General features: G+C 42.9%; 1 protein-coding gene across 1 annotated transcript in view; it reads right to left on the reverse strand.

Moving 5' to 3' along the window:
* The window catches only part of PITPNA (phosphatidylinositol transfer protein alpha), a 109597-nt gene extending 87825 nt beyond the window's left edge, over positions 1 to 21772 (reverse strand). The window contains exons 1-2 of the mRNA XM_068270292.1: positions 21520 to 21772; positions 4051 to 4081 (exon numbers count right to left, since the gene is read on the reverse strand). Coding sequence (XP_068126393.1) covers positions 4051 to 4081; positions 21520 to 21539 — 51 coding nt within the window. The 5' untranslated portion in view covers positions 21540 to 21772. The remainder of the gene's footprint in view (positions 1 to 4050; positions 4082 to 21519) is intronic.
* Positions 21773 to 25664: the final 3892 nt, after the last annotated feature.

Raw genomic sequence — 25664 nt, forward strand, 5'->3', positions numbered from 1 at the left:
AGCTGGCGGTAGGCAGGCGGAGACACGGAAGCTGCAGAGTTAATACATTTCTCCGTGTTCCGCTCTGCTGCAGCTGCCTGGGAGGTCTGTGTGTCTCCATTCACTTACATTGGTATCGCCACATCAGAGGGAGCGGTACTTCCCGACCTCACACCGCTTGCAGTGATCTTCATGAATGAACATTTTGCTACATTTGTACCGATAATCACCGCACAAGGCGGTGATTTATCACTCTGCTCGGTAGTGTCATTTTTCCATGCGGAAAGAGGCTTTATGAATGCTGACTTTGCCGAGTGGTCGGTAAAGTCAGCTGTTTTAAGCATTTCCGCATGCGGAAATGCTTTATGAATGATAGCCAATGAGTGTTATGGTTGAGGCTATTCTGGTGAGAGGGCTTTTGATTACACTGCTGCTGTTTGGGGCGCTCTACTGTTGACTGTCTGCAGTCACGCGACTCCCTATAACATGTTAGCCATCTCTGAAATTCCTTATAACAAGTCAGCCATTCCCATCATTTCTTCTATCTAATTTCCTGTCACGTCAGCCATCCATCTATTTCCTATAACATGTTAGACATCCTATTTCCAATAAACATATCATCCATCTCTCTGTTAGCTATAACATGACAGCAATCCCCCTATTTCACATACCATGTTGGCCATCCCACTCTTCTCTGTAGCCTGTCGGCCATCCCTCTCCTTCCTGTGTGGTGTGTCGACCACCCTCATATTTTGTGTCACATGTTGGCCACCTTTATCCCTACAACACGTTGGCTGTCCCATTTCCTGTGACATGCCATCCAACCCTCCACTTCCTATAACATCCTATTTCCAGTCATATTTCAGCCACACTCTACCCTGCAACACGTTGGCTGTCCCTCATATGTTGTTGTCCATCCCATTTCCTCTAACATGCCATCCAAACCTCTACTTCCTGTCACGTCAGCCACCCTCTATTTCCTGCAACATGTTGGCCATCCCCTATACGGAAGCAGTACTGTAAAGAGTGGCAGAACTTGTTAGTGGTTCAGTGTAGCACTACTTGTGATTGGGGTGAGGGGCATTGCAATGTTTACATCTGGCCTGTGGTCATCTAGCTATGCGAGTGCCCATCATGACTGACTAATCAACTAGCATCAGTGATATGACGTAACCTTTGAAAGTTGGGGCCGGCAGTAATGACAAAACACCTTGAAATGGGTAGGGGGACAAAAAAAAAAATAAAGTACATTAGCAAAACAAAGTGCATGCTGGCAAGCATTTATGAAGCCTAGTTGGAGTCACTAATTTATTAATAGTGTTGCACAAAAAGTGCAGAATTTGGCATTAATTAAAACTGGCCAGATTTGCATCAACCTTTGGGTTGTCTTGAATCCAAACCTAATTGAAGACAGTGGCAAAGAAACTCTGCTGTGGTGTTCTGTACTCTGGAGAGCAATTAGAGGCCACATATGCGACAAAATGAAATAGGGATCACTGGAAACGTCTGAGAAACAGGCTTCTGTTTAACAATTCCTATATTGACAGGAAGGGACCATTTAACATGACTTTGAGAGCAACCTGGGAAGGACTTTTAATTACATTTTTATAAGCTCCCTTCGTGACACACATTCTTATGGAAATGCTTATTAGAGTCAATGTACCCAAAAATTAGAAAAGTGTGAGTATATAAATCACAGACTTCTTGTGTGGAATGTAATGGAGCTAAAACCAAAGGATGACTACCTCTTTTTGAAAAAAAACAAAAACAAACAAACAAAAAAAAACTAAACAGTAACTTAAACGTATGTGTGTTTTTTGTTTGGAAAGGATAGTAGTGGCTGCAAAACAGTTACAGTACTTGAAAGTGAGCAAACCATAGACACTCATGGATGAGTTGTAGTGAGGTTTTTGCAAAAAAAGAGAAAAGACTGGGGCCCATATGCAATTCACTTTTCTCCTGATTTTTCTCCTAGGAGATACTAATTCATCTTCTATTTAAAATAACTTTTCAGCACTCTGCAAATGAAAAAGTACCGATAAGTAGGAGTAAAGTACTATCAACATTATTTTAAGTTTTTTCTTGCTTGTCGGAGTCTTAAAAGACATTTTATTGACAGGTTTGAAAATATCACCTAGGAGAAAACTAAAGAGAAAAACTTAATTGCATATGGGCCTGAGTCTCCACAAGCTTTTGTCTGTGGCATTTGCAATAAACTGGCCAGTTGGCCATAAATCCAGGTGGAGACCCAGTCTTCTCTCTGTTTGCATGAAGTTGCCCTTAGGTGGATAGGGGTGTCGACTGGTTGACTCCCTGGTTCTGGAATACACTGGGTTGCAGCGCTGAGTTTATCTTTATTGAATTGTAGTGAGGTTTTGCGATAATGGTGTAGACACTTGTGTGCTAAGTAGTATTTTGTAATGGTCTTCCTGTATAACAAGACTAATGGTTCTTACAGGGGACTTTTGATTTTTCAGTCCCTATTTTTCCCCCGGGGAACGAGTTGGGAGGCTAGAATGTAGGATGGGAAAATTATGAGTGAAAAGGAGAAAGATAATCAGATGTTAAAGAGAACCAGAACTGAAGCTCGGGTTCAAAAAGACATACTTGCCTAAGAAGAGGGGAGCCTCAGGTTTCTATAGAGGCTTCCAGGGAACGCCTCGCTCCTGTCGCTGACAGCCAGGATATTCTTCTGGCACAAGCATGGACGTGCCTGCCCAGTAGAACACCACTTGTAAATGAGCGGCTCTGGCTTACTGTTCAGGTGTGGCCATACTTGAGCAGCCACTGTATGGCCGTTCTCATGCCTAAATAGGAGGGAGGCCCCAATGCTCCTACTGACAGCGCCCAGAGCAGCATGAGAGAGGAGGACGGCCCCAATCCTCCTACTGACAGTGCCCAGAGGAGCGTGAGAGAGATGCTAAATAACACATAGCAGTGCCTGTCCTAGAGGCAACAGGGAGAGCGCATGATCAAATGCTGTGCGGTTTTAACTACAAGGAGCATGTGAGTGCACTTTTTTAATAAAAGTTATTGATTTTAAACAGTATCCCAGCATACGAGTTTTTACTCTGATTTGAGGTACATTTGACACATATTGAAATAGAATAGGAGCTAGGACCCTGATGCACAGAGGAGTCTCGGCATTGAGTGCTACTTGACCCACCTGAAGGGGGCCACAACTTGGGGTGAGTTTGTTCCCTGAGGGGTGTCCCAGTGCGGCTAACATCCTCCCTGATGTGATAAGGATTGGGCATACGGTTGTCCTTGATTGATCTGAATTATACAATTGATGTCATGTGTGCGCTTGAACTGTTTTTATACATTTCTACCACTAGGGAGGTGAATGAGAAAGCAAATATGACCATGAAGTGATTTTTTCCCCTTTTTATGACAAATGCTTCTCTATGACCTCTCATAATGATGGGATAAAAAAAAAAAAAACAAAAACACACCTACTATCTTTCATATTACCAAAAGGTTACGGTTATATTTTTTTCATTAAAACATGAACACAATGTGCAGCACTGACTGCAAGGCGAGTACGAACTATGTACACATCAAATGCCAAACACAAATATGCCAGACAGAAATACCACATAGATCAATGAAGGGAGCTGCAAAAAGCCTGTCAAAGGCCTCACAGGTATTCGAAGGGCCTTCCTGATGAGCTGGTTGAACAACTGACTGGTGTGACTAGTTTAACAAACAGTATCCATGGCAATCCACGGCTAATCAATGATTTACATTATGCTCTACCAATTACACTGTACACTTCATGCTTCACTTAGCTGGACTTTTGTTAGGGAACCTAAAGCATTTCCCTAAATGAAGTGTGAAAGCTACGGGCAGACACCACAATCCTCCACAACTCACAGCGCAGGAAAATTGTATTTACAGTAAAACAGAAAAGCATTAAGATGAATTGTTGGGTGTGACCGCAAAGAGGTAAAAAATGAATCACACTGTAAACAAACAGTTACACTTCAAGTTTCTCCTTTGGCCATTTCCTCTTAATTCAACCAAGTTGGTAAAACTATTATTAAAAGAAAGATGCAAGAATTGTCTTACCTCCTCCACAGATATAGGCAACACAACTCGGCTGCAAGAGAAAAGAAAATTGTAAAAAACGTGGCCAGAACTCCTGTCACACATCAACAAAACACATTATTCCACAGCTGAACATTTTATTTATTTTAAAGTACCACTCCAGTGAAAAAAGTAACCAGTTTAAATCTGACAGAACCAACAGGTTTTGGACTAGTCCAACTCCTCATGGGATATTTTCAGGGTTTTGTTTTCAAAAGCATTTCTTGAACAGCAATTGCTAAGTCTAACTGCCAAAATAGTGTGCAAGTGAGTAGGGAAGCTGGCTGGCATCTTACTATTTTGGCAGTTAGAATCCTGTTCAGGAAACACTTTTGAAAAAAACAAAAACCTAAGAATAACCCATGAAGAGATGGACTTGTCCAAAACCTGTCAGTTCTGTCAGATTTTAACTGCTTACTTTTTTTTGCTGAAGTGGTCCTTTAATTGTCACAAAACGCCAGGCTTCTGGGTGTGTGTTCTTATAAGAGCATCTGTCTAGGTTTTTATTATCACAAGTTTTAGGGCCCGTTTCCACTGTTGCGACGCGATTTCGCTGGCATCCCAACGCTTGTAAAAACGCATGCAGATGCGTTTCCGCATGCGTTTTTACCCGCGAAATTAACCATGACTCTGCCAGGGCAAAATAACATTGAAAAAGGTGCGAAATTGCACGCGAATCGCGGGTAAAACGCATGTAAAAACGCATGCGTTTTTCCTATTAAATACATTAGTGGCGATTCGCATGGATTCCCGACGCAGGCGAATTCTGTGGGTCCCGTCGTGCAGATTTGGCCCGCCGCCAAATCGCTCCCGCACGCCGCACATATGGAAACAGCCCCGGCCACTTCAATGTACCAAGCGAATCCGCATGTCGGCGCTGCATGCGGATTCGCTATGGTGGAAACGAGCCCTTAGAGTATAACCAGGCTTGGTTTTCAAATCCCAAGAGCCTATAGACAAAAAAAATAAAATAAAAATAAAAATAAAAAAAAAAGAGAACAAAAAAATTCACATCAAAGTCTCCATCCCCAATCTATGCAAGCCACTACAGATGGTCAATAAAATGCTTATAATTGGGGATTGCATGCACATTTATTGCAAACTGTATGGAAACTGGTAGAAAGTTAGTTTCATTGGCACTATTATTAACTAAATATAATTGGCATTAAATTTGCATGCAAATCAGAATCATTACCATCTTGTTGACCATCTTCACATGCCACCACGACGTAGAGTTGGGAAACTGGTCAGTAAAGTGGAAAGAAAAAAATCAAATGGGTTGGTGGCACAATGAGCTAAGGAGACAAGGTAGAATAGGTGGCATAGATAGTGGGCCTAATGTGAAATTCAGCCAATGAAACCCACTTCTAATGAAAAGTAGGATTCTAGAATTGAGACACCTAGACAGCAGTATAGCTCCTTGTCGTCCGAGATCACCCTCTGGAGAGGAGGCGCTGTACTCTTTCTAGAGCAAGCGGCTCAATTCTAGAAAACTTCTTCTGAACAGAAATGGTTTCCATTGGACCTTGGCTGGATTTTCCATTAAGCCCACTATCTATGCCACCCATAAATTAGTCCTACTTGTGCTTCCCGTAAGTGGGGAATCTAGAACTACTAGCCACTCAGTACTGCGCAGGGCCATGTGGGTAGCTCTTACTGGCTAGAAATTCTTGTCACCGAAAGAGGCAATTTCCTGTTAACCTTTAGTATTAATAGGCATTGGACAAGTATTGCAAAATCCCTTTCTGTGGCATGTAAGATATGTCCAATTGTCCTGCACTTTGTTTCATTCCCAGGAGCCCGTCAGTGTCCTCTTCTATGTTCTGCCTACCTTAGTAACAACAAAAGGAGTAGCTTATTAGATGCTTGAGAAGGAATAAAAAGCATTATACTGACAAGTGTAACGGTGGCCATACACTTTTCTTATTCGATTCCTTGTAGATTTGATCTGCTGGAATCAATTCCCCAATGTCAGATCGATCGATAATTGATACATTTTAAATAAAAATCATTCAAAAGTTACTAGGCCTCATTTAAAGAGACACTGAAGCGAAAAAAAAAATATATGATATAATGAATTGGTTGTGCAATAGGGATAATTACTAGAATTTTAGTAACAAAGAAAATATCCTAATATTTTTATTTTCAGTTATATAGTGTTTTTTTATAACATTGCATCATTCTCTAATATTTGCAGTTTAGACACTACTCAGCATTCTAAATGGGTTCAAAAGTTCACTAGCCTGCTCTGGAAAATCTTCCCTGCAGAGGGGGAAAAAAATAGATACAGGTACATTGGGCTTTATTCACAAAGCCGTGCTAAACAGTTAGCACGCGAAGTGCCGCTCGGGGAGTTTAGCACACGCAAAGTGCCGCAATCGCAGACTTTTGCACGCGATAAAGCGGACTTTTGCACGCGATAAAGCGGACTTTTGCACGCGATCGGCCGCCGATCGCGTGCAACAGTCTGCGTTATCGCACGCAAATGTCCGCGAGCGGCACTTCACGTGCTAACTGTTTAGCACGCTCGTGCTAAACAGTTAGCACGGCTTTGTGAATCAAGCCCATTGTCTTTTAAAGCTTATTATCTCAAGTGTCTGGCAGAGTTCTCTGCGACTTTGAAAGTCGTGGAGCTCAATGGCTAATTTGCATAGATAACAACTGGAGTTTCTTAAGCAGCGTACACACGCCGGACTTTAGGCAACGACGGGTCCGTGGTTGCCTCCCGCTGGGTGGGCGTGCCAGCGACAGTCCGGCGTGTGTACGCTCTGTCGTCAGACTGATATGGCTGTTTCTGAGCGATCCGCCAGGCGTGTGTTGCCTAAAGTCCGGCGTGTGTACGGACCTTTAGCTCTTCCTTTACTGGAAACAGTATTAAGGGGACCATACACCTAACGATTTTCCCGCCGATATACAGCAGATTTGATCACTGTGATTGAATCTGCTGTGAAATCAGTGCGCAAACGCTGACAGAACGATCGATTTCCATCCGAAATCAATTGTTCCCGCCGATTCCCGTCGAGCCGTCCGCGCCGAAGATTTTGCTTGCTCGCCCGCTGGTCGGGAGTGTGTCGATAGCGGCGTTCCAATGCCCGATGACCGACGCTAGCGGCAATACATTACCTGCTCCGCCAGCACGAGTCCCCTGGTCTCCGCCAACTTCTTCTCCGCTGGGCTCCAGTTTCCGGCCGGCTTCACTTCCTGTTCCGGCAGGAAGTTTAAACAGTTGAGCGCCGTCTACTGTTTAAACGTCCTCTGGCAGGAAGTTCAGTGAAGCTGGAGCCGAGCGCGGAGAAGAAGACAGCGTAGACCGGGGGACTCGCGCTGGCCAGATCAGGTAATGTATAGCTGGAAGGGGGGGCGGCGGACGCTTCACAGATGGTGAATCGATTTCATGCTGAAATCGATTCACAATCTGTTTGCAGTAAAGGCAGCCATACGATCCCACTCTTATCAGATTCGATCAGAGGAATCTATCTGTTGGTCGATCTGATGGCAAATCGACCAGTGTATGGCCACCTTTAGACTCTTAGACTCTTGTGTCTCTGCTGCTAATGTTTTTTTTCTTAGCTGTACTACACATACAAATCATTAGATCATCTTTTTTTCGCTTGAGTGTCTCTTTAACTACTATTTGAAATAAGAACTGTCAGTGTTGCCCAGACCAGCAAAACTGCAAGTAGGGTAACAGGATGAGCGTGAAAATGATGTGTATACACATACATACATAAATACATACATAACTGGCTACTGTTAGTAACACAACACAAACAGAATTAATTTCACAAACAAAACGGAGACTGTGATACGCAAATATTTTCTAATGAATAACTAGATGTTGAACTGTCTACTTCATATACATCAAATGTGCTTAGTAACCCTTCCTAGAGAAAGGGAAACCTCTTGCCTCCTTTCTGCTTACTATACGTCAATGAATGACCTCTGGCATAAAACTAGAACAGATAATTATATAGATACTGACAAAAGATTCCTACACATGACAGAGCTTCCATGACAAACAGCAACGGTCAGTGAACTATCAATGTGCACCCCGGCTATATCCTGAAGGGTTAAATTACAGAACCATGAAATAGAACACTGATCAATACAGAATTCTAAGGAAATACAAGGTAACCTTGACCTGGCTGCTACGTAAGGAGAATTCTGGGAAACCACTGAATAGTCTTGGGTATTTTTTTAATGTTCTGGAATATGTAATAGCTTGCTAGTGACTGGCCCCTGGATACAGTCATGGTTGACCAGGGCACAGGCAGGAAAGAACACATAGTAACTGACACTGTATCTGAACGATTTGGTTTTGTTGTATCAATGTGGGCTCAAAACAGCTACATGTATAAACACACTAACCTGCTCTGTACACACTGACTACGTTGCACTGTGTTTTTATAATCGCATGTGTTTTTTCGATCGCAAAGCCTCTTTAAAAATAATAAAAACCGTGATTAACTGTACACAGGGGTGCGATGAAATTTTAGAAAATTTAAATCACAGTGATTGCAGAGCATTAAAAAAAATGCTTTACAAAAATCGCAAAGTTTTTTTAAGGTCAAATCCCAGGAGACCGTGCAACTCCCTGTTAAAGGACTTTCAACCAATCACAAGAAAAAACACAAATGCCTTGAAAAACGTAAGCAAAAACACAAATGCATGGCAAAAACGCAAGCAAGCGATTTTAAAATTGCATTGCATTTGCGCTTGGCAATATTCAGTGCGTACAGGCCCTTATTGTGAAAGATAAACCGTAAGGCTCGATGCACAATGATAATCTGATTTGCGATTCTGATTCCGATTTTCCCTGATGCTATAAACAGAAAAACACAGAAAAAACACAGCATGCAGAAACTATTAAAAATCAGAATCGGATGTAAAAAACAATTATGAAATCGGAATCGGAAACGCATGCAGTGTGCAGGGAGCCTATATCAAGGCAAGTGCCAGGAAAACTAGTACAAAAGGGGAGCACTTGCTCTAAGCAGACAGACTGCTTGGTTACAAAAGAAACACAATGGCCTCAATTCACTAAGCTTATCTCCTGTCTTTAATAACTTTTGTAGAGTGGTCACCATGGTGATGAGGCATGTCGTATTCAGGAATCATTTTACCTCAGGCAAACCTAAAGTTAACTCTTCAATCCTTAAAATAACTCCACAGTTAAAGACAGGCTGTTTATTAACTGCGTGTGAAAATAACTACAGAGGAGGTAAATTACCTACAGAGGAGGGAACTTAAGGAATGAAGAGATAAGATAACTCTCTCACTGTGTGGAGGTAAGTTTTCACTTTTCTCCAGCATGATTGATCTTAGTGAATTGAGGTGTATAATATATATATATGCTGGGAGTGCGCTGGATATATGAAAGTAAACACTACCACCTGCTAAAGGCAAGCTAAATGTATTGATATATCATATTTCACATACACGTATTAGATAATACTTCCCAATCACTCATCACACTCGTCCTAGAGCATGCTGGTCCCCATAACTTTTATGGGGACCAGCATGCTCTAGGACGAGTGTGATGAGTGATTGGGAAGTATTATTTAATACATGTATGTGAGATATGATATATCAATAAATTTACCTTGCCTTTAGCAGGTGGTAGTGTTTACTTTCATATATCTAGAGGTGGGGAAAAGGGAGAACCCCATTGTAGTGGGTAGCAGCAGGAGGTAGATGGTACTGGGTAGTACATGTCATTGTGGTGACCGCCCTAGAATATTAATAATCTAATTGACATTTAAGCAGCGCCCCTCGATATTTACAAAAGAAACACAATGGTTGCTCTGGGCAGCTGCTCTACTTCTGCTCCATGTTTTTGTGCGCCTATCTGGATGAATCAGACCCAATAACTGTCTAATCTGAGTAACCCCAATCCCAAAGACATGCCATATGCTAATCAAAGTTGGGAACAAAAGATGAGACCAGGTACACGTCCCCATACCCAACAAAGCAAAGGACACAATTCCCTGTAAAGGCTAGGTTAGCACACCTTAATTCAAAGTTTTGGGGAAGGGGGGGGGAGGGGAGGGGGGGGCAGGAGTAGGGGTGATTGCTCCTCTTGCAAATGCACAGCAACCACATTGCAAGTGAGCACAGGTAAATTAGCAGGCATTTGCACATGCACACCGCCTTCAGCACTCAATTACTGTGATCAAGGCAATACAAAGCTAAAGGTGTGCACCACCCATCCCAGCAATTGTCGAGGTTGATCTTCGTTCTTATACTGATGCTTGGCAAATAACCCCTCAGTAAATACCAAAAATGTGTATATTAAGTAGTCCTAAGCCATGCACTTTGTATTGAGGGCTGGGTGGACAGGACATTTTAGCCAGCTTGACGAAGGATGAAATCTAGTATCCTAAACTAGCCAACCCAACTTCAGCATCCTCAGGAGTACATAACACATTAACCAAGTACCACAGTATGCTCGGATATAAACCTAGGCTTTTGGCATATGAAATGGTATTCAAAATGGAATCTTGGTTTATGCATTCCTCAATCATAATGTATTTAGCTGCTGTCAACCTTCCTAGCCAATATACAGAGAGATCACTAACATCCACTCCGCACTTCTCTGCACCATTCTGCATAAAGGAGGAAGGGGTGGAGCTTCTGTATGTCTTAGAGAGTAATAAGATTATATAACAAGGCAGTGAGAATGGGGCCATATGGTAGAAGGGGATATAATGTAATAAATAAACTACATGAGAGGACATAATGTGGGTGGAGAGAATGTGTAGCACAATTCATGAGGGTACTTGTAATCCAGAGGACACAATAGGGGAACTTACAATACAAGAGAACCTAGAAGTCGTTATCATTGGAAAGTGGCTGCAATTACAGTATCTAGTCTCAGCGTATAATTGTTATTTGTGTTGAGGTGTGTTCCCAGTTTTACATGAAATTAAACACAAAAAAAACCTGAAGCCCTCTATAAATAAAAATTGGCAACTTAAAGGAAAAAACTGTAGTGAGAGGTATATGGAGGCTGCCATATTTTTCTTTTTAAGCACTACCAGTTGCCTGGCAGCCCTGTTGAACTATTTGGCTGAAGGTGTGTCTGAATCACACCAGAAACAAGCATGCAGCTAATCTTGTCATATCTGTCAAAATTGTCAGAAAAACCTGATCTGCTGCATGCTTGTTCAGGGGCTATGGCTGAAAGTATTAGAGGCAGAGGATCAGCAGGATAGCCAGACAACTGGTATTGCTTAAATGGAAATAAATTTGGCTGCCCCCATACACCTCTCTCTACAGTTTCTCCTTTAAAGAGACTCCGTAACAAAAATTGCATCCTGTTTTTTTATCATCCTACAAGTTCAAAAAGCTATTCTAATGTGTTCTGGCTTACTGCAGCACTATCTGCTATCACAGTCTCTAATAAATCAATGTATCTTTCCCCTGTCAGACTTGTCGGCCTGTGTCTGGAAGGCTGCCAAGTTCTTCAGTGTTGTGGTTCTGCTATAAACTCCCCCTTCCAGGCCCCTCTATGCACACTGCCTGTGTGTTATTTAGGATTAGAGCAGCTTCTCTCTTCTCTCTTATCTTTTACAAGCTGGATAAATCGTCCTCTGAGCTGGCTGGGCTTTCACATACTGAAGAATTACAGACAAGGGCAAGGCTGTTTGCAGGAAGAAACAAGCAGCCTGAAACTTCAGTGCATGAGAACAGGGGGAAAGAAACACAAATGATCTCTTGAGATTCAAAAGGAACGCTGTATACAGCCTGCTTGTGTATGGATGTATTTTCTATGTGTGGACATACTGTACATCAACCTACTTCCTGTTTAGGTGGCCATTTTGTTTGTTTATAAACAAACTTTTTAAAACTGTTTTTAACCACTTTTAATGCGGCGAGGAGCAGCGAAATTGTGTCAGAGGGTAATAGGAGATGTCCCCTAACGCACTGGTATGTTTACTTTTGTGCGATTTTAACAATACAGATTCTCTTTAACCAACTGAATGCACAAGGCACAACAAACACAAACGTTATTCTCGCTGGCTCAATAAAAGTGTGCAATATATATTCTAGCCAAACAATATTCTAGTTGTCAAAAACATAACCCAGTACAGAGAAATCCTCTCATCTCAGCCACTGAGTGAAAGCTCGTTCACACTGGAGGTGTTTTTTTGGATTTTTTTAAGCGCAGGCGATTTGTAAAACATTGCCCTAAAAGCGCTTACACTATGCTTTCCAATGAGATAGCTCTCACTGGGGCATTCAGTTTGCTTGCCGCTGACAAAAGCGATGCATGTATCATTTTCAGGGCGATTTGCCCTGAATAAAAGGTATAGGAAATATGCAAACGTTTACAAAATAGCTTTGTGAAGCGATTGCGTGTGCGTTTTTAAGAATACATACATTGTATTTATTCTTTTCTGGGTCAAAGAGTTCACTTCCTGACTTGCGTCAGGGAGTGAATTAAAAAAAACGCTCTGGAAAAGTGCTTAGAAAAGTGCTTTAACAAAAACGCACTGCCCACTCAAGCACAAGGAATTGGAAAAAACATTGCGTCAAAAACACGCACAACGCTAACGTGATCGGAACGCAATGTGAACAAAGCCTTAAAGTGAACCTCCAGACTAAAAATCTACTCAGCAGCACTGAAAAGGCTTGGTGTTTCTTTAACAGTTTCACAGCATCAGAACTTTGTTTTTCTTACCCAAGCCTCATTTTTAGCTGCACAGAAGAAAACTGGCCGGGCATTTTTTTCCTCTGATGCTCTGCAAAGCATGATGGGATTTCTGATGATGATGTTCTCGTTCTGCTGTTTTGGTGCAATTTTATTATTTTTAATTTGAGATTTGAAGCCTAGCGTGCGCAGCTGTGAGGGGTGATCAGCACACAGGACAGTTGGAACTGTGCCTCATGCTCCCTGTCACCTTCTTTCAACCAAAAAGATGGCTGCTCCCATGAAATGACAAACATTTGTCTGTTCTTTCAAAACAGGGTGGTTAAGAGATTACCTATTTTAATTAACATAACTAATGTAACTTAATGACAGTATATTTGCTTAGGCTGAAGACACTATCATGTAATAATGTATAGATTGTAGTAGAAACAGTGAAACTCCTCCACGACAGCAAATACCAAATCACAGGATGGCAGATTATTTTAGGGCAGGCAGTACAAAGCTTCCGCGATCTGTGACCCCTTTGGGCATCGTGTCAGGATTTAATTCATGTAAACGCCCTGCGAATTATCATGAAAGGCTACAGAGCAGTTATCCTGCCTGTGTCAGGAAACAAGACATTAACACCCCAGCTGCACATACTGTGCTGGAGGTAGGAGGAGGATGGAGCTGTTGTCCATAGCAACAGCAACCTCACCTATCCTTTTATTACCGGAGGTTATCTGTTTGTTTTGGGAAACATATTTTCCTCCCTGCCACAGTTACTTAGCTTTGATTTAGCCCTGGTTTTGTTTAAATGATACACTTAATTTAGACTGATATTGTAATTAGCCGACATCAAACAAGCACAGTTCGTTACATCCCTGCAGGGCTATGACAAATGACTTCTGTAAGACTTCCAAAAGATGTTATGTACTTTTCAAGGAGAGAGCCCAAGAGAAAGCAATAATCAAAGGCTTTGCCAAGTCACGCTGCGCCGAATAAAGTGATGCCTCCAAATGCTACAGTGAAGGCCGTATTCTTATAGATCGCTTCAGATCATCTGTTACCAGTGAGTCTGCCTCAGTCACAGGAAGTGAGGCCCTTGCCAGTTCTAAAGTCTGGTAACCCACACAGTCACGCGTGGCATGATGTACAAATTTAAAGGTTTCTCGGATCCTATCCAACACAAGCCAGCAGCAGCCAGTGTATGATATGAAAATTATATATTAAAAAATCCATCTTAAATGTATTTGTGTTTATATTGTAATAGCAGTCTAATGCGATGCCTTTTCACTCAAAGGCTGCACACACATTTTCATCTGTCACCTGAAATGACCTCTAGTGATATTGGGCAGCAATTTAGTAAAGAGCACTATACAGACACTCTGCTTAGCTCCTGTCTGCTTAATGTTCTATTTTATGGCCAGGGGACAGTTAGGACAAGCAAACAGTGACACACTAGGAGAATTTTAAAGGAGGTTCCTACAGGAGAAATAGCAATCAGGGGTCAATGATTTGTAACACCACACTTCGCGAGAGCAGTTCACAGGTGGCGAATTCACTGCCTTCAGCTGCCAGTCTGAAGGAGGCCTTTAGAACTAATATCCAAGAAAGGTTGAAAGAATAATTTGGACAGTGTTCCTATCCCTCTAAGGATGCTGGAGCTTGAGGACACACGTGCCCCAAAAAACCAAGGCTGAGATTGTATTTCCCATTATAAAACAAACAAAACAAAAAAAGTTACTGTTTAGTGGTAAATGTCTGCAGGCCTCAACTAGGACATATGGGAATCTAGCCGGCAGACCTGTTCTTGCATCTAGGACATATGGGAATCTAGCCGGCAGACCTGTTCTTGCATCTGGGACATATGGGAATCTAGCCGGCAGACCTGTTCTTGCATCTGGGACATATGGGAATCTAGCTGGCAGACCTGTTCTTGCATCTAGGACATATGGGAATCTAGCTGGCAGACCGGTTCTTGCATCTAGGACATATGGGAATCTAGCTGGCAGACCGGTTCTTGCATCTAGGACATATGGGAATCTAGCTGGCAGACCTGTTCTTGCATCTAGGACATATGGGAATCTAGCTGGCAGACCTGTTCTTGCATCTAGGACATATGGGAATCTAGCTGGCAGACCGGTTCTTGCATCTAGGACATATGGGAATCTAGCTGGCAGACCTGTTCTTGCATCTAGGACATATGGGAATCTAGCTGGCAGACCTGTTCTTGCATCTAGGACATATGGGAATCTAGCTGGCAGACCTGTTCTTGCATCTAGGACATATGGGAATCTAGCTGGCAGACCTGTTCTTGCACACTTGCAGTATTATCTTCTTAAAGGACCACTATCGTGAAAAATTTTAAAATGTAAAATACATAAAAACATATACAAAGAAGTATGTTGATCCCAGAGTAAAATGAGCCATAAATTACTTTTCTCTTATGTTGCTGTCACTAAGGCCCCTTTTACACTTAATCAGTTGGTGTGCGTTAGTACGCTTTTTTTTCCATAGCAGTGCATTGGGAAGAAGATTTCAGTTAAAACGCGATAAGTGTAAAAGGTGCCATAGGAAAACATGGGCATTACTTTGAAAATCAGTTTTCTTTCCGTTTTAACTGAGAGCAACTGATTAAGTGTAAAAGGGCCCTAGGCTTTTATTCTTTATAAAGAAATTCCCTGAAAAGGATTTATACCAGGCATGGGCAAACTTGGCCCTCCATCTGTTAAGGAACTACAAGTCCCACAATGCATTGCAGGGGTCTCACAGCCAGTCATGACTCAAAGGCAAATGCATTGTGGGACTTGTAGTTCCTTAACAGCTGGAGGGCCAAGTTTTCCCATACCTGATTTATACAATGATGCTGGCCAGCCTCCATGCACACTTTTTTGTCAGTTGGACAGGGCAACTGCCGTTCACTAAGTGCTTTTGAAAGTACACAAAACCCTGAGAACCCCCCATGAGGAGATGGGCTAGTCCAAAACCTGTCGGTTCTGTCAGATTTCTACTACATGCTGTAAGTGACAGCAACATAGGAGAAAAGTTATGTATGGCTCATTTTACTCTGGAAGAAACACGCTTCTTATATATGCCTTTACATGTATTTTAAATGTTATGATTTTCATGATAGTGGTCCTTTACTCATGTAAAAACAATTCAAGCTGTCCTGGATTTATTGAAGAAACATTTTGCTTCAGAGGGCTGTGTGTAACTGCAGTCACAAAAACGCTAATTCACTACCCCTCCTTGTATTCGGATATGACCCCAGTGTAGCTTGAAAACATTTGCCACTTAAAGAGAACCAGAGCCAAAGCTCAGGTTTAGAAACACATACTTACCTAAGGAGAGAGAAGCCTCTGAATTCTAATGAGACTTCACACAACATCCTCCAGTTCCCTGTTGCCACTCGTGTACCCTCCAAAGATTACCAACAAGGGCTTGTCGGTAATCTGATCAGGACCACGCTCCTCTCCTTGCACAAGCATGGCCATGCTGCGGCTGCACGAGCACGGCCACTCCTGCGCAGTAGTGTGCACGCATGGCTCCGGTTTACTGCGAATGCGCAGCTGTACTCATGCAGGCGTGGTATGGCTGCGCTCGTGTTTGAAGAGGAGCATGGTGCCAATAAGATTACTGACAAGCCCTTGTTGGTAATCTTTGTGGGGTCTGCAAGTGGCAACGGGAGTAAGCCTATAAAAGGCAAGCACTTGTGGACAGAGGAAAATTCCTCCATGCGCAAGCACTTCCCTCTAATGGTATGAAAAGTATGGCTGTGCTGGGCATGTTACTGCATGCATGTGAACACACTGCCCATACAATTCTATGGGCAGGTTCACATCTCTGACTTATAAGTGATCATGTTGACCTAATGCGCTTCTTAAAGTGAACCTCCAGACTAAAAATCTACTCAGCAGAACTGAAAAGGCTTGGTGTTTCTTTAACAGTTTCACAGCATCAGAATTTTGTTTTTCTTACCAGAGCATCATTTTTAGCTGCATTTTTTAGCTGAGCTCCACCCATCAAAGAAAATAAGCCCTGGCTTTTTTCCCCAGATGCTGTGCAGAGCATGATGGAATTTCCTATGTTGTTATTCATGTTGCCTAGCAACTGGGAGAGGTGCTCAGGACACAGGACAGTTGGAACTGTGCATCATGCTCCGTCACCTCCTTTCAACCAAAAAGATGGCTGCCATCATGAAATCAAACATTTGCCTGTTCTTTTAAAACAGGGTGGGTAAGAGATTATATTACCTATCTATTTTAATTAACATAACTAATGTAACTTAATGACAGTATGTTTGTTTAGGCTGAAGTTCCTCTTTGCGTGTGATAAAGAGCCTGTTCCACAGCAATCCACCATGCTGAAACAACACATACTTTATTTTGTGCGCCCATGTCCACATCATAGCGCGCACGTTACTGTGAATATGCACTTTGGGTAACAGATCATCAAAGTGTATATATTTAATATATCTTTATAATCTGATGATAAGCAAGCAGTAATCTGCTGACCTGCCAATATGACGTTTTTAATGTGTCCTTTCCAGTTATTTACATATAATGAAGTCATCGTGTAACAAGTCATTATGGTAATGTGCCAATGTCAAAATGTTCTCTCATTGTCTTAACAAGGGAACGTATTAGTACGTATGAACTGAATTAAATATGCTTCTCCACATCTACTACTTGCAGAAACTGGTTTTCCTACCAGGTCTGACAAGATAAGCTAGGGTACAAGGTTAAACTTTTAAACAGTGGTTCCACCAATTTGAGATTAGTTCAACATGGGTTTGATTGACAAAAAAAAATCTCTCCTTATCTATAGTATTTATCACTAACTAGAAAATAGCTTTTCAGTAATTTCCAAGAAAGGAAAATTAATCAGTCATAACTTGTTTCTTATTAACAGGTGCCTTACCCAGGATATATAGATATATAAAGCTGAATTGTCCAGAGGCTTCCCCAATCTACTTACATCCCTCCATTACTGTGCTAGAACCCATTGAAAATATTAAATATTGCCAAATATGGAGCTAGTGGCCACGCTTCCCCTCCAGGTACATACACTTCTGCGCTGTGCAGGCGTAAAGTATGTCCCATGCCTGCGCAGTAACACAAAGCAGCATGTGCATTGCTTTTTGCTCCATGCACGAACAGCTTCATGCTACTACGCAGGAGGGAAACCTGTTGGCGCCTGCACAGTAAAGCTACGTTAATACACAGATGAGAGCGCATCCACGAAGAAGAAGACGACACTGGCAAGAAGCAGAGCCTCTGCGGAAGTCTCCAGAGCATTCAAAGGCTTCCATCTACTGTGGAATTTCTTGTTTCCCCACTTCAGATTTGCTTTAAACTTCAAGATTATTTTTAGCACTTCTGTTTGCTTTTTGTGTTCAATGATTTTATAAAGATAAAAGTGAAAATCAAAAGTAATGCAAAATAAAGAACAAGATATGTTTTGTGAATCAAACCCTAGCAGAGAATGGGCTAAACTCTATGCCAGGAAGTGTCTATTGCTGACGTTGCCTGAAAGAAACAGGTCTATGCAAACTGTTGGCCAAACTGCACGTGCTTTATATTTACTCAAGCTATTCATTGAAAACTAGGCCAGTGTTCTCCCCAGAATTTTTTTCCAGCCGGGTGGCATGAAATAGTAGCCGGGTGGCATGAAAAAGTAGCCGGGTGGGTCGATTTGAAAATGCAGGGCAACTGTGCTTACAGCATAGGAGGAGGTGAGGAGGTGAACCGATGACAGCCGGGTGGTCACCAAATCTAGCCGGGTGGAGCACCCGGCTAAAAGAGCCTGGTGAGAACACTGTAGGCCACCATTTAAAGCAGAATTCTTTGTTGTATTAAATACAATTATCAGTTAGGCTAGCTTGATTCACAGTGGGGCATTGCGGTGCAGCATAATGGTCGCATTGTAACATGGAACGTCACATTGTAATACAAAAGCAATGTAACGTTCACAATGCAACTGTTGCAGTGCGGTACCCCATTGCACTGCATGCAGTGCTTTTACTGCATAACACTTGCGTTAACAGTACAGTAAAGCATACTTTTCATTTACTGTATGCTTAACTATAAGACGCAACACGTGGATAACATGAAGCGTCACTTTCCTGCTGCATTGAGTTTCCTCTGTAAGGCCTTGTTCACATTGAATGGGTTCAGAAACATGTAAAAGCGCATGTTAAAAAACGCATTTTAGTGTGCGTTTCAATGTGTTGTGGTTTTATTTAGCAAATCCATGTGTTTGCATGTGCTTAAACGCTTTTTTTTTCAGCATGTTTTGCTTATTTTAGCAGTAGCAATTGTCAAAGATTTGTTTTCGCTTGAATTTTTTTAAATTAGGGGTAAAAAAAAATAAAAATGCATGCGTTTCTATGCGCTTAAAGAGACACTGTAAAGAGAAAAACGTCCCCTGGGGGGTACTCACCTCGGGAGGTGGAAGCCTCAGGGTCCTAATGAGGCTTCCCCCGTCCTCCTCTGTCCCACAGGGGTCTTGCTGCAGCCCTTCAAAGCCGGCGCGACAAATCCGACAGCCTGTTCAATATTTACCTTTCCAGGATCCAGCGGGGGCGCTGTTTCGGCTCTTCTGACGGAGAAAGGCGGAAATAGCCGATCTCCGTCGGGCATGCTCTACTGCGCAGGAGACTTGCGCCTGTGCAGTAGAGCGGCCCGACGGAGATCGGCTATTTCCGCCTATCTCCGTGGGAAGAGCAGATAATGCGCCTGCGCTGGAACCACGGAGGTAAATCTTTACATCGCCGCCGCTCCGGGAGGATTTTCACCGCCACCGTGGGACAGAGGAGGACAGGGGAAGCCTCAATAGGATCCGGAGACTTCCCCCACCCGAGGTGAGTACCCCCCAGTGGACGTTTTTTCCTTACAGATTTTCTTTTAAAAGTGCACCCATTCATTTGCATTGATGTGCGTGTTACAGCTCAACGCACAGAAATGCATGCAACACCACATTTTTCTAACGCAGCGCAAAGCAGTGCATAGATGTGAACCAGGCACATTCAATTACATGGGAAAATCAATACCCTGCTAAAACGCACAGCGCAATGCGTTGTGAAAAGCGCACAGAAACGGCCCTGATGTGAACGAGGCCTTACAGGGAACACAACTCTCACTGTGCACCTAGCCTGAGGCAAAGTTTACACTACATTCATTGCATTTTCACTACTATGCAATTTGTGCGTTTTCATACACGTAATCCAGAAACGCATCATCGTGCATTGCGGTGTGTTACAAGGTATTATCAGATTGTTAACGTGATTGCATTTTATTGTAATGGTACCTTTACATCGGCTCGTTACAGGTGCAATTTGTTAGGCATTATGCCTGCAGCGAGTTCCCACATAACACACGTGTTAACAGTGACAGTGAAGCGTACTTTCTATGTACTGTATGCTTCACTATATCGCTCCGCATGCGTAAGGTGCAATGCAGCTTTTTACAGGTCAGACAACACAACTCCCAATGTGAACGTAGACTTCAGCCCCGCACAGACGACCACCTCAGTCAATAGTCGCTCTCGTACAAGGAAGTGGGGCGCAATCGCAAGCAATCTTCGACTTTCATATTGTTCTGAGGGTTCCAGCACAGTGCAGAAGGGGCGTAGGGAGACCAGGAAAGCCCCTGCTCCCCCCCAGTGGCTTCCCCCTACTGAAGTATCTAACTTTTTTTTTTTGAAAGGTTACAGGTGCCCTTAACGCTCAGTATTATCTTATAATGCAACACAGTGTACATAACCCTTTTCTATGCATTTCTTTTGCTTATAATACGATTTGAAATATTACTTCAAAAATATTTCTGCTTCTTTCAATAAACTTTTGGATGTGTTGCACACACCCTGTTGTGTTGATCTTGACAAAAAGCAGAGCCCTGCCATGGTATTGTTTTCCAATAAGAACAAATAACACAACTGTTACTTAAAGCTGCTAATACAAATCAGTTGTTTCTCTATCTTGACTTATTCAAATGAGTGAGTTGCTCAGCTGACAATAGGGAGTCCTTGAATCTATTACAGCTGGTAGCTCTGACAGATTAAGGGGAAAAAAAGTTGCCTTGCAATGCTAGAGTCCCAGGTTTGATTCACAGCCGCTACACTATCTGCATGGAGTTTGTAAACCCCCCCCCCCCCCCCCCCACACACACACACACACACAAATAACCATACTGGTAGGTTATAAGGCTTTCTCCCAACTGTCCCTAGGTACAGATATTAAGCTTATAATTATGTTCGAAACATTATACTGTGAACTCCTTTGTGGAGCAGTTAATTACATTAATAATTCAGTGTACCCAGCTGAACATAGCAGATATAAATCAACAACAATAATAATAATAATGGCCAATTCAATTCAGGCTTTCCTTCAATACAGGTTACATATTTTCTGCAATCCAGCACCGATCATAATAAGGTAAGAGCAGGATTACAATGAATGAATGAATATTTCACTGGAATGGGTACAGAATAATTCTGCAGAGTGCAGACAAGTGACAGAGCCCAGGCTGATAGAGAGATATGAATAGTGTGACAAGTGCAGTGCCAGGTGCCACTAATGCCTATCCTTCCTGGGGAGCCGGTGTCATGTGCTTAGGGGTGACAGAGCTGTATGTATCCGGCCAGCAGGCAGTCACCACACAGGCTGTGGCACCTGTCATGTAGTGCCAGCGCTCAGCACCTGACTTGAGCTCCCAGCAGAGGCAGCAGCTTCTCTCCCCAGCCTCAGTGTCATTCATTCATTGCAGCCTCCCCTCCTTCCCCAGCCGCCTCCCCCGTTCCCCAATCCCGCTGCTTACAACTCCTTGATCAGCACCATGGCCGCTTCCTGCGCCTCCCGATCTTCTCCTCCGCTGCTCCCGGCCCCGAGTGAAGGTTACCGGCCACTTCCTACTCCGCACCGCGCTGGGGGCGGAGCGTTGCTCCAGCAACGAGACACGTCACGGAGAGCTGTCACTAACCCGTACGCGATGAGATCAGGACGTGCTTCCTTTAGGCCCCTCCCTCAGAGCAATAACAGCTGTACGCCGTTCCCGCTCAGCAGCATTGTCGTTCTGGTGATAACCGGACTGGAAAGGTGATGGCTGGAAACGCTAGAGACCTGGTGACAGGGTTCGAGGTCTCCTTTTGTGACGCCATTTTGGCTAGGCAAGCAAATGAACTGGAGGGTACGGGGGCTCCGAGAAAATGGCCGCCACGTTCCACATTAGCTAATGAAATTACGGACAATTTTGCAGTGCACCTGTACCGCACAGGTACTGCTATACAAATACTGTGCTATCAATTATAATTTAATATGATATAATAATAAGGTTAAAAATAGCATAAGGGAGTTTTTTTATGATTTGTTCGTTAGTTAAAAGTGACTTGTTAGAATGACAGAATTGGAGCTAATTCTCAGGTCTGTCATCTTCATTTTTTTAATTTATTTTTATTAATCTCTATATATAAATTTGCAAGTATGCCTGCCTGCGTCCTGCTATTTCTGTGTGTTAGTGTTTTTTTTGCACTGCGCATGTGAAGTGACACTGAAGGCTTGCAGGGGAGGACGGGGCCAGAAGGGGAGCGCGGCGTGTACGCCCGTGGTGCGCGCAGGGCCGGGCCGAGGCATAGGCTGGAGAGGCTCCAGCCTCAGGGCGCAGTGTAGGAGGGGGCGCACAATTCATTCAGCTGTCATTCCTAATTGTGTATGAAGCAGAAAGAAATAAGAAAAGGGGATACATAGCAGTGACTGCAAGCCAGATAACTAGATATTAAGGTGTTGGGGAGGTTGTGGCCCCTGTGGCCCTCTTAGTCTAACAGCAATCAGTGAGTGACAGCTGGGGTGGGAGGGGTGGAGGGGCGCACTTTGGTGTCTCAGCCTTGGGTGCTGGAGGACCTTGTCCCTGCTCTGGGTGCGCGCATGTGCAGTGACAGACCTAGCCCATTTTTAAACGGGCTAAGATCACTAGTTATGTAATAATTCTTTAACTTCTTGAGCCCCAGAAGTTTATAACCCCCTAGTGACCAGGCCATTTTTTACAATTTGGCACTTCACAACTTTAACGGTTTATTGCTCGGTCATACAACTTTGCAGTACCAAAATGAATTTTACCTCCTTTTCTTCTCACAAATAGAGCATTCTTTTGGAGGTAATTGATTGCTGTTGCTATTTTTATTTTTTTAATATATTAATTAAAAAATACAGAAATTTTGTAAAAAACAAACAAACAACACCACACATATACATTAATTGGCTTCTCCCTAATTGGCCCTAGACTAAGATACATACACTACAGGATTCATACATAAATATGCCAATGGTAGGGATTAGATTGTAAGCCCCTCCGAGGGACAGTTAAATTACAAGACCATACTCTGTTCAGCGCTGCGTAAGATGTCAACGCTATATAAATATTAAAACAAAAAGATTACCTAAAAAAAAAACCAGCCTGCCAGCGCTGATCGTTGGCTGGCAGGCTGATCGCTCGGGTCCCCTGAGCGCAGTGACTGGACAGCGCGCTCGTGCAATCTCGCTCCTTACAAGACGACGCCTTTAGGCCTCCGGGAGCCAAATGAGAGCCGCTATCCCTCCGCCATTCTGCGTTAGGCGGTCGGGAAGCGGTTAAAGGACCACTACAGCAAAAAAAAAAGTAAGCAGTCAACTGACATGTTTTGGACTAGTCCATCTCCTCATGGGGATTCTCAAGATTTTCTCTGTTCTTAAAAGCATTTTCTGAATGATAGTTGCTAAGACAAACTGCTAAAATAGTAAGATACTAGTCAGCCACCCTACTCACTATTGTAACAGTCAGACTTAGCATCTGCTGTTTAGAAAATGCTTTTGAAAACAAAGAAAACCTGCAGAATTTCCCATGAGGAAATGGACTAGTCCAAAACCTGTATGTTCTGTCAGATTTCAACTGGTTACTTTTTTCTGCTATAGTGGTACTTCAACCTGGAACAAGTAGGCAGCTATTGACATTTCAGAATAACATGGGTTGCTTGTTTGTTCCAGTCTGCTAAAGAGTGAGGCTAGGATTGGGCTTACAGCTCCAGAGAATATTTTTGTTTAGTTCAGATAATTGTGTATAGGAGGTTTGCAGCTACACATGGTCCCCTGGAACTGTGGACCCTACTTCAGCCATTGCTGGGAATAGTGGAAATCACCAAATACCACCCCAACCCCTTTGTATGTCATTCTTTTACACTACAGACTATGCAGGCAGGTAATTTGGGCACCGCTATAGACCGAAATGTTTATTTACAACTTGTGGCATCTAGTGTATAATTTGGGCGCTGGACATATAGCCGTAGAAAAGGTAATGCACAGGTGGGGAGAGTTAGTGTTAGGAGAAGGTAAGGTAGGGGGAGGGTTACTGTGAGGAGAAGGTAAAGGGAGGGTTTGTGTGAGAGGTAGGTTAGGTAAAGTGATAGATTTAGCATTATTGCCAATATTCTACTAGCGGCTTCACTTGGTGTCCTTTTTCACAGCGGATCCACTGCCATTACACTGAGAAAGCCACAGAATCTGCCCGGCTTTACATGCACCATACCTCCCAACTTTTTGAGAAAGAGGGATGCTTAAGCCACGCCCCTGCCACACCCGTGATCACGCCCCCATCACACCAATAGTCACTCATACCATAAAAATTTCATAAGAAAAATATGTTGTTTTATAATTAAAACCACACTGGTCCTTTCTATCCTGGTTCGTTTTCCTTCATATGAACATTTTAAAATCAGTAATGTATCAATTTAAAGCATGGGAATAAAGTTTAGAGTCAAAAAAAATTTTAGTAGAGAAATATATATATTTACATAGAAAGAGGGACAAAGTCCTGAAAGAGGGACAAAAGAGGAGGAAAGAAGGACAGAGGGACAGGGCTCCCAAAGAGGGACTGTCCCTCCAAAAGAGGGACAGTTGGGAGCTATGCATGCACTGCAACAGCGCATTCACTGTAAACCGAGCATCATTGCTGTTTATTGTTCTCTGTGTCCCATCCAGGAGAATTTTCCCCACCACCTGTACTGAAATCTTTGTAATAGCAATGCTCACTGCTATTCCATTGCTGGAAGCATATCCCCTGTCCCTCTTTCCTCATCTAATGTCCTCCTTTTTGGACTGAAGTACACACATCTAGAAATGTGTAAATATATTTACACACTGAAAGTGGTTAAATTGTAAATTTTGTCGGAAAGCTACTGCGCCTGCGCTGGATCGCAGTAGGTAAATATTTACCCAGTCGGTTATCGGAGGCTTCCAGCGCTGGGTTGCCGAGGCTTAGAAGGATGGGGGAAGCCTCATTAGGGTTCAGAGTCTTCCTCTCCCAAGGTACATATCCCCCAGGATTTTTTTTATGTTAGAGATTTTCTTTAAGCAGACTGTTGATATTTACCATTTAAAGGCCTGTAAAGAACAAATTGAAAACTGAGAATTCCCCATGAGGAGATGGACTAGTCCAACACCTGTCAGAATTTTACTACCTATTGTAAGTGGCAGCGATATAGGAAAAACGTAATTTTTTCCCTTTGATTGCAATTATCAGTAAAGCATTTTGGTTTCATATTTTAAAAAGGTTTTGTCAGCTAAAGTCTTTTTCTTTAACAATTGTTTTATGAGCAAGGCGAAAAAAGTCACCATTTAGCCCGAATGGCGTGGGATAGATTGACAGATGAGTCAGATAATTTTATCACGGCTCTCAGGCTATCAATAAGAGATTGGCCGACTATTTCAGTGATCTCCATTCTTCCACATCTATCTTTACCCAAACAGATGCGGATATATTCTCATTTGAGACAGGTATACCCCAGCTTCCTCCTAAACAGAGAGGCTAGCGGACGTTGAATTGGCGATTAACCAGTGGCGGCGCCAGGGGGTGCTTGGGGATTCTCAAGCACCCCCTAAATTTGTCCAAGCACCCCCAAAGCACCCCCTGGCGTAAACTGACTTCAGGCGTCTAAG

This window comes from Hyperolius riggenbachi, chromosome 2 (genome assembly GCF_040937935.1).
Source record: "Hyperolius riggenbachi isolate aHypRig1 chromosome 2, aHypRig1.pri, whole genome shotgun sequence".
Lineage (NCBI taxonomy): Eukaryota > Metazoa > Chordata > Amphibia > Anura > Hyperoliidae > Hyperolius > Hyperolius riggenbachi.